At 36.7% G+C, this 10,107-nt stretch overlaps 1 protein-coding gene across 1 annotated transcript; it reads right to left on the reverse strand.

Annotated features, from left to right (window-relative positions):
* Window positions 1-6,459: 6,459 nt before the first annotated feature.
* ndufs5 (NADH:ubiquinone oxidoreductase subunit S5) lies at window positions 6,460-9,665 on the reverse strand. Its single transcript, XM_033975199.2, has 3 exons — window positions 9,578-9,665; window positions 8,392-8,611; window positions 6,460-6,639 (listed from the first exon to the last, which is right to left on the reverse strand). Exons 2-3 carry the CDS (start codon window positions 8,605-8,607, stop codon window positions 6,544-6,546), a joined length of 312 nt encoding a protein of 103 aa, XP_033831090.1. The 5' UTR covers window positions 8,608-8,611; window positions 9,578-9,665; the 3' UTR covers window positions 6,460-6,543.
* Between the last annotated feature and the right edge of the window lie 442 nt (window positions 9,666-10,107).

Consider the following 10,107-nt stretch of genomic DNA (forward strand, 5'->3'; position numbering starts at 1 on the left):
TAGTTCTTACTTATTATTATAGGGCAGTGCAGTTAATGTTAATCTTAATTAGTCAGCCAGTCAATCCTGCATTAGTAAAAACATGTGATTTGGAGCAGAATTTGAACTTCAGAAATTGGCTTTTTTTTTTAAATTAACCTTATTATTAATTGCCATATTAATTTGTGTAGAAATAACTATGATAATATCAGTTTAATCAATATGAAGGGGGAAAGTGTTTCTTAGTGATGTCACGATAGAAAAAATTCTCAATTTCAACTCAGTACTGATTCTGATACCACAATGATAATAATTCAGTTCAATTTATTTTTGTAAAGCCTGAAATCACAGCAGCAGTTGCCTCTTAGGGCTTATAAACACACCCTCTGCACAATAGAATCTGATTTTCAATATTAAATCGTAGCACTTTCTTTTATATTACCATGTGGTTTTATAATCCTTCAGTCTTCCAGGTAGGTTCCATAGTGGTCCATGGGTGTATATAGTTATATGTCTTATACTTGTTCTGATACAGCTCAAGATCACTCTGAAGCTATCCAGGAGAAGTTAATTTCTTTCCTGTGAATTTATCCTTTTTAGTATCAATACTTGTTCAAATGAGTATCTAGTTTCGATACTACTTATACACCGTTGATGTCAAAACATTACTTCATAAATTATTCACTGATTATTTTCCTTTTTTCTGAGTGAGTGAAAGAAGTGCGAGTTGAGCGTTTTACAGACAGACCTAATGCCGTCAATCACAACATTGAACGAGCTGATTCATGCATCGCTGCATGAGTCTTTAAAGTGAGATGTCACAGAGTTCAGTCTGTGTGAGCACAACACAAAGAGACAGAATATGGTGTTTTTATTCAATATGAGGCTTTATAAACCAGTTTGAATAAAGCAATAAAGCAGGTGATGCGGCTGTGCTCCTGTCAGCAACTCCCCGTATAGATAGACCTTTATTTTAAGATAATGGTGAACGGATTCAGAATCAACAGTGCTAAAGTTTATCAATTTAAAAAAGACAGGACACCTGTGGAACATTATGTTATAATTTGCACATTCTGAATCGCAATATTCATTTAAATCGACTTCATACAATTTTAAATTTCATTTATACCAAAATGTCTATACGACACTGTCAAATCCTACATGTATCAGCGAATATGAATTAAAACTGGAGCAAGTAGAGAGCAGTGGATGTATGCTGGTTGCAATGAAAACTGGGATTGATCTGCAATATAACGTGAAACCTTGAAAACTTGAAAAAAAAAAAAAATTATTATAATTATTATTATATATATTATATATATATATATATATATATATATATAATAATTATATATATATATATAATAATTATATATATATATAATAATTATATATATATATATATATATATATATATATATATATATATATATATATATATATATATATATATATATATATATATATATATATATAATTATGTCTCATGCTCCCTAAATATAAATATATGGGCTATGAAATTAGCCACAAAAGTGCCAAAAAATGCTATTCAAGAATCTTACTTTCTTTTATTGACAATTTCTTTAGGATGAATTTCCCCAGTTAGCTCTTTTATCAGCCTAAAAATTGTTTATACTTGATATTCTAATTTTGCACTACTATAAATCAATTGTTACAATATCTCCCACTGCAAATGCATGCCTTCTATTATATGTTTATTACTATTCATTGTTATATATTTGCAAAGTTTTTGTTTGGGAATTTTTATTCACTGACAATGCTGACACAATCCATTCCATTTATTCATCCAGGGCACAAAACGTACTTTGGCTTGTGACTCATTGTACCTTGTTATAGATGCAGTCCACCCTCATCACCTGATTATTTCCCCAAATCAAACCATCTGCAAATCAAAACAACACATAATACAAGACACAGATCTGATGTAATTATTTGCTGCTGTATAAAAACTGATTTGGCCCAATATGAGGAGTTCAAGGTCTAACCAGAGACAGCAAGGATTCTCCACCATCTGCTATGGATCTGCAGGAGGGAACCCTTACTATGGATTTTATTTTTAGCTTTCTTTCTATCTTTCTTTCTTTCTTTCTTTCTCCCTATCTCCTTTGACTATCTAGGATGCCACCCAGACAAGACAACCACTCATCGGATTACCACAGAGACGGATTGCGGTGAAGAGTCCACAGGGATGCATTTTATAGCAGGTGTGGAGGTGATGCTGGTTGAGAACAGGCCTTGTATTTAATAGTATGGAATCCATGGATCGATATGGCATTTCAGTCTTGCATTACGCATGGCCATATAGCGCGCGGTGCGTAATGTGCTGGCACGCTTTTGCCTTTAGCCTGGTGTCTCCTCTCATCTCTTTGAATGTGATTGGGGAATGTGTTTGCATGAATGGGCACTAGACACAGACCACGCAACGGGCCAAACGCTACGGCTTTGGAGGTTTGTAGACAGCGCACTCCGCTTGTCTCTTTGTCCACGTCGGTTGCTTTGGACATGCAGTTCTAGCTCACTGCTGCAACTAATTACATTTATCCATTTGAGAAAGTGGACCAAAATGTAGCTTGTGTGATAAGACGGTCGCGTTAGTCTACTCTGGGCAGCTCTCCACCTAAAACAACTCAATTTTTACTTGTTGTTAGTTGTTATTTCAAGTCTAACCCACATGCGCGTTATAGCTTACAAATCTGATGTTTTGGCAGCAAATTTGGATTTAATCATGTCATTAAAGTGTCAGGGAGTTTGTAATTAGCATGCTATCCAAGTCTGCACGCGAGTCATCTGCATATGGTTTGAATATGTGCGTCTTGTGCAGGAAATGTCTTTTTTTGAAACGTGTTAAAAATAAACTCGCCTAATTCTGTCATTCCCGTATCCAAGATGTCGTTTGGATAATAAGAACTAGCATACACGCTACTCCACAGGTTTTATGGAGGTTATGCAAAGCAGTGATGGCATTATGAGCTCCAGGAGTATCGCGACGCTTACCTCCTCCAAGCGGGCAGCAGCGGTTCTTGTATCCGAGCGCAGAGCGTCAGAGGCCGGGGAGATGCTGCTGCTGCTTCCACCGCCGCCGCTAGCTCCCCTCCCGGATGAATTCACACGCAAAAGGCACGCTTATCCTCCACGTTTTCTTCTCATTAAACGACAGGGATGAGAGAAGGAAAGGCGAGTAATGAACTAGCCTTTTAGCCCCCGAAGAGAAGCGGGCAGAGCATACGGCGTGTTGCTCCGTGGAAATGGCTATCCCAGCGCCTCTCTCTCCCTCTCTCCCCCGCTTACAAACCCCCCACCAACTCACCGCCTGCCCACCCTCCTCCCTGACCCTTTTCTCTCGCTTTCTTTCACACTTTCTTTAGCTTATTCAATGCAAAGCTCCCACGCGTTATGAATCCAAGTCTAGGCAGTGCAGTAGTCTAGTGTGGTAAGTGGAATTTCGCTGTTGGTTTTACGCGCGGTTAAAACGTGGATTTTTGCGGTAATTCAGGGCGTTCACGTGCTTGAAGATTTTCAGTAGAGAGTCATTCATTTATTCCACAGAGGAAACACGCTAGTATTTTACGTAACCAGCCGCAGTCGGTGTAATGTATACATAATCCACGGTAGTACGCGCACTCCTCCCCAGAAACAGCTGGAGCAGCGCCGGGGAAAAGGACGTCACATCTGGGGCTTAGGTTTGACAGTGTCTCAGCTGGAGCGACGGGCTTGGACAGGCCAAAGGTAGAGTTTAAGGCAAAACAAACGCTTTGGCACAATAACAAATCATATTTTCCAAACAAATGCATTATGGGCAGTAATGCATTTCTGTCTGTTATGAAGTTGTGAAAATTCGATTATAGGTCTTTACATTGTGGAATGTAGAGAGATGCTGGTTACATAATAACATAACAAGAGACAATTGAATTGTAGTTGTAAACTGATTTAAACTGAACTTTAAACGTTTAATAGCATCCGCATCACCAAGTAGCCAAATGTGCCATGGGGCTGAGTGACCAAAATGTGGCTGCATATCTGTGCCAGTGGCCTCAGGAACCACACACACTCACATAGAAAATTCAAGTGGAGTGAGGTGTCTTGCCCAAGGACAAAACAAGCTTGTGATCTTTAGATCCAGTGAGCAGTGTGACCAGAGGCAGTGAGGGAAGATGGTATCATCCTCACAGAAAAAGCTTTAGTCAGGCTGTCTCTTCTCCTCTCCAAAAGCTGCTCTGCTTTGTGAGCACTGATTTACATAATTGTATAAAGTCTCCGAACTGTCAGTTTACCATTTCATCTGTAAAGTGTTCATCTTGATTTTAAAATATAAACATAGAATCACGGTTGCAATGGCAGAATCAATTAGACATCACAAGTCACATTACAGCCAGTCCCCTGGTACAGCATGGGCGTGTCTGTGTGTTTTGGTATGGGGTGCGCTGGAGGTGGACTGGGGGCACATGGTCTGGCCTTTATTCATGATAATCCAGGTTCCTCTTCATCGAACACTGACTGCAGCCGCAGAGGATTATGGGAGATTTAATCAAACAGCAGCAATTGGTGACACACGGCACAGATGTCAGCAAACAGAGGGTAAAGGTCAATGAGAGAATATATCAATTATAAGAGTGTTTTTCTTTAGACTAAAAACGATGCTGCATGTAAAGGTACCAGCAACACAGGTCCAGCCAGACACAAATGGGCCAAACTGCACATTTGATGTCCTGCAAATAGATCCCTCCATAAATTTGTAACAAAATTGCTAATACAAAACTTGATTTAGTTAAAGAGTACCTTATTTTGTTTGGGGTGTAATCAAGTTAAACTAATGTAACAGTATACAGTAACGATCCTGTGACCAACGGCCTTTCTTACCACCAGCAATGGCACACTCATGGCAGGTGAAATGTCTTGCCCAAGAACACAACAATATAGGATATACATTGGTCATATCTGGGATTGATCCTGTACTTTTGAGGGATCTAAATAATCCAAATTTCAAGGTTTAATGTAATATATATAGGACAGAGAATATTAACTTTTATTGTTGTTGTATTAAAATCCCCATAAGTTATAATGGGTGCTAGTCTCTGTGGGGTTCTCTTGTTAATTTGAGTGAATCACACATTTTGTTTAGTTTTTACAATTCCAAAGCACTGATTTCCCACTGTCTATGTTAATGTCAAACATCCTTCATTTTCACTATGAACTGTTTGACCATTAGCTTTTAGTTTAACAGGAGAGCTCTGTCTCAGCTACTCAACACCTGAGACAAAAGCGACAGTGACCGACATTTTGATATTACACATCTTAAGTGAAGTTTTGTATCAAAGCAACCACTCAGATGAATTAAAACAATAGTTAAACCTTACAAAAACAATGAACTAACCCCAATGGAAAATCTTTTGCTGTACACCTATTATTAGACTGTGCATTTTTATTAATAGCTTCATATTTATCTGATTAACTTAACCACATGTTCCAATTTCCAGGATTTTTTTTTATGGCTTTGGATTCACTATTTTGTCCAAGCTTGTGGTGCCATCTAGTGGAACTCACTGCCAAACCTCCTCATAACTCACTTAATCCCTGTAATTGAATTGAAGATGTCAAAGAGGATCCATGCATTTGGGTCTCATCCTGACGGTCCAGTGTCTCGTGGGAGTGTTTATTTGCCAATAGACTCCAGCGGTTCACTAAAACTAGGTCAGTGGGTTAAAACGAAGCTGGTTCAATGTCCATTTAGACTTAGCGGGCCATAGAAAAAGCAGTAACAGGTTTAAACAAGGTTATTAAGTGAAATGCAGGCAGGCTATAGAGACAAATGGATACTGAGGTTTTCTATTTAAAATGAATGCATATACTGGAATGACTAAAGCAACAGTAATGCTGAAAAAGCATGCTGTAACGTTTCAATAAAATTAAAGTTTAGGGTTATGAGGTGAAATCTGTGAAATGGACTATATTGGCATAGTATTACCATATAAAGATTCGCTGCAGTGGACTAACGGAAGCAGAGATTAGAGTAGGCAAACAAAAATTAAAAATTACACAATGCTTTTTAGTATTTTAGTAATTAAGTTTAGGCTTGGAGAACTTAAATTACCAACAATAAAAATCTAATATTGGTCAAAAGAGATAACTTAAACTTATATAACCAACATTTACAAAGCAAAAGTTATATTTTTTTCCTACATATTGATCATAATATATTATCTTATTTTGTCTTATTAAAACATAAAAATGTATTTCAATATTAATTTCCTGAATATAAACAATCCAGACTTTTAATCATTGCCATTTAATAAAAAACAGTCGATATTATTTGGACCACATGCTTTTACCCTCTTCTTGATTCTTTGCATAACCCTAAGTAAACTATATAAAACATTAGCCTGTGCTGCATATCGCATATTCTAACCTTTTGTCACAAAATACAATTTGTTTTCTGATCCCAAAGCAAAAGAATGACATAAATTGGAGAGATAGGACATTTATTTGCAATGGAAAGTGATGACAGTGAATCATTATTTACTATACAAATGTACACGGGTTGAAGAGTTACTGGCCCTCTCCTGTGTGGCATGGAGGAGGCTTGTAGGTGCCTTCCTTGATCATCTTGTCTCGCTGCTGACGGATTGTGTTCAGCCTTTGTTGCTGCAGAGAAGAAGAAAGGGACATTATCTAAAACCTGTAATGCGGCAGAGAGGCTGTGTCGCCTTTAAGTAAGAAAGTCCTGGGGTCTATCTGAGTGGAGTTTGCAAATTTTCCCTACAGTACACAACTTGCATGTAATGACACTTGAATGACATTTGATTGACTCTCTGGGCATGTACAGTGGAAAGAGTGAATAAAAACGGGTAAAAGGATGCTGAGGTTAGAGCTGCTACAATACAGGAAGCCGAGAGGATGATCAACAAGGAGATTTATAGATGTAGCAAAGGGGGGTACAAAGTTATGCTCCAAAACATGTCATATGGAACATTTGAGTTCCAGCTGGTCAAATAATCATTAATAACTAAACTGTGTAACTAGTGACACACTGTCAAGAGCTTCAGGCCTCTGATACAATACATAATGCGGGGACATTGATTTTCCCCATCAATAAAGTTCCATATATGGTTGTAATCAATACCACAGAATAGAGAGCATATTAAAGAGGGGGTGTTTTACTTCTATGGAGTATTAACTGCTAACACATAATATATTTTGATCACCATCTTACCTTTTATTTTTATTTACTCATTTAAATGCCATATTTGCTGAAAACAAAGTATTAACATTATAAAATTAACTTTGTTTTTGAATCTTCCCTTCCTTTGCTCCCTGCGCAGTCACCCGCCCTTCAGAGAGCTATCATAATACAATCAGCGTAATAATAATAATAATAATAATAATAATAATAATAATAATAATACATTTATTTGAGGCACCTTTCAAGACACTCAAGGTCATGGTACAAATTAAACACAAAATACTATTTAAAAAAAAAACGTAGAAAAAAATACTGTAAAATATACCATGTTAAAATATTCAAAGATAAAGATACATAGGCAAATGAGGGGGCAGTATAAGATTGTCTGAACAAGTGGGTTTTGAGCAAAGATTTGAACTGGGTTAAGGACTAATGGTTTGAATGTTGAGTGGAAGGAGTTCCAGAGTCAAGAGCGGTGTAAGTGAAAGCTCTGTGGCTCATGGTGGCTAAGTGAGCAGGAGCAGAGTGCGGAGAAGGTCCTGGGAAGAGGAACGGAGCTGTCAAGAAGGAGTGTAGAATGTGAGGACGTCACAAAGGTGAACTTGAGCAAGGCTATGTAAAGCTTTGTAAGTGAGCAAGAGACTTTTCATGTGAATTCTGGTTTGAATAGGCAGCGCAGTTGGTATAGGATTATGGTGATATGAGCAGCAGATGGGGTCTGGGTTATAATTCGTGCAGCATTGCTTAAAAAAGTATCAATATTAAACTTTTTACAATAATTTGGCAGCTGGATGAGATAATGGGAATTGACAAAAAAATAAATGAACAACATGTAATTTACTCAATTGTGGTACAATTCAAATAACTGCAATACTCAGGTGGTAACTTTAAGTTCAGATTAAAAAAAAAACCAAAACATCCTTTTCGACTATCCTAGTTAATAGTTTAAAATAATAAACAACAACATAATATTTTGAGGTACTTTGAAGGGTTAGTTAGGGTCAGAAACACCCAGAATTTATAATTCACAGCAGAATTTATAATTACATTCTGGGCATATTTTGTTTCACGTGGACAGAAATTAATGAAAGCTCCAAAAAACACAAAGGAATGTTATCACTTTCAGATCTGCCCTAAATTTTAAATAATACAAGTATTTTGAACAAACTGCCTCAATTTTATGACGGCTGATGAATTATGGTGCATTGGCCTACCGTCTTTTGCCTGTGCATGCACTCGTAGAAGTCTTCAAACTCGAGCTGACACTCCTTCTTGGCGCGCGTCTGTCCGATGCCGTGAGCACATTCGATCCACTCCTTCTCAAAGGCATGGCAACGTGCGGCGCGTTTGTTTGGCTGAGGTCCACTCTGCTGCAAGATCCACTGGTCCATGTTTAGGCCCAGCCGAGACTGGAGGTCTATGAACGGCATGGTGCTGAGGAAAGCAAGATAGATTATTTATGAGAGGATCTGTCCAAAAGGCTAATTAAGATAGCCTTCTTCTACAGAGTAAACCACTTAAAAGCATCAGTTTGTTTCAATCTTTGAAGTTTAAGTGTTGAACTTGTTACTTTAAACATTCCATTATGAGGTTTTGTTTATACAGAAATGTACTCAAAAATGCAATTTGAGTTGGCATGATTATCAAAATGCAAAGAATCTAATAATCAAAATGAGGGAATTCATGTATGTATTAATCAGTTTTAGTCTATTTCAGTTTAGTCTATTTAAGTTCATATTAAAATTTCAGTCTTCTCTAAAAAAAAAATAATTCTCCTTGAGTTGTTTACAGTGTGCACTCTGAACTTAATCTTTCTTTTCAAACAAAAATTGCGAAGTTAATCGCAATACTTGTCAGAAAACTATTAACAATTAAATACACAAAAACGAACCATAACAAAAACTAAAGATTAAAAAGTTGAGATATTTTGGCTAATAATTAACTATCTCAAGACAGTATACACTTTAACAGCTTTACCAATAATAAGACAACTTCAAGTCCTAGTGTCTTATTAATGGACATAAAATAAACGTAACATAATGATCTGGGTTTCGCATGCTGACAAGACACGAGTGAATGGTAATTTACTCATTTTTGAATATATAAGAGTCTTTTTTACCATAACAGCCGCAATACAGATGACCCAAAATCATTAAGTATTAGAATAACATAAATGTCACCAGAAGATATGTGAACATTGATAAACAACAAATTATTTCATGTCCCCATCACTTGGCTAGCCGCTAATGCTAACGTCAATCCAGCAAACAGATTACAATCGTCCAAAAGTACTGTTGCTTTATTTTATTTGATGTAGTACAGTTTTAGATTCGCATATCTATCAGTCATAAATCTACCCCAAAGTAAAAAAATACCTGCACAATACGTCAATTTATTTACCGTGTTCGATTAAAGTCACTTTAACCTTCTCCCAATCCGTGCGTCCTTCTTTACGGCAGACCAAAACACGGCCGTAAAGCAGTGGATACAGCCGTAAAGCTTTTCTACAGAATTATACTGCCCTCTGCTTTTGTGTCGTAGATCTACATAGAAAACGCATTTATTTTGTTTTATTCACAGACAATCTATAACGTGAGCTGTTTTGTTTTATGTCCTATCTGTGACTATGTAATATTTATATGTTTTAATTATGTATACATTTTGTAGCTGAATGTTCGTTAACGTGCTGTAATAGGGTAAACTTACTTACTTGTTTTATTTGAATGTAAGGTTCTAAATACTGAGTGTTTTTGTTTTATGGGCATCTTACTGAATCTAATGTATGTAGGCTGTAAAGAGCTATACATTGACCAAACACTAAATAAATTAAATCAAAATACTATTAAGACAAATGGTATAAAACTTTGGAAGTTTGAAATCTGCTGTTAAACTTTTTTTTTTTCAATTCTGTCGCACACATTTTTTTCTAT

The sequence above is a fragment of the Periophthalmus magnuspinnatus genome, chromosome 11 (genome assembly GCF_009829125.3).
Source record: "Periophthalmus magnuspinnatus isolate fPerMag1 chromosome 11, fPerMag1.2.pri, whole genome shotgun sequence".
Lineage (NCBI taxonomy): Eukaryota > Metazoa > Chordata > Actinopteri > Gobiiformes > Gobiidae > Periophthalmus > Periophthalmus magnuspinnatus.

Bases quoted from the DNA above. Each gene is read 5' to 3' on its own strand.
- ndufs5 (XM_033975199.2), bottom strand. From the start codon at position 8,607: ATGCCGTTCATAGACCTCCAGTCTCGGCTGGGCCTAAACATGGACCAG. The intron at 6,640-8,391 runs GTAGGCCAATGC...TCTTCTCTGCAG, and splicing joins GCATGCACAGGCAAAAGACG to CAACAAAGGCTGAACACAAT.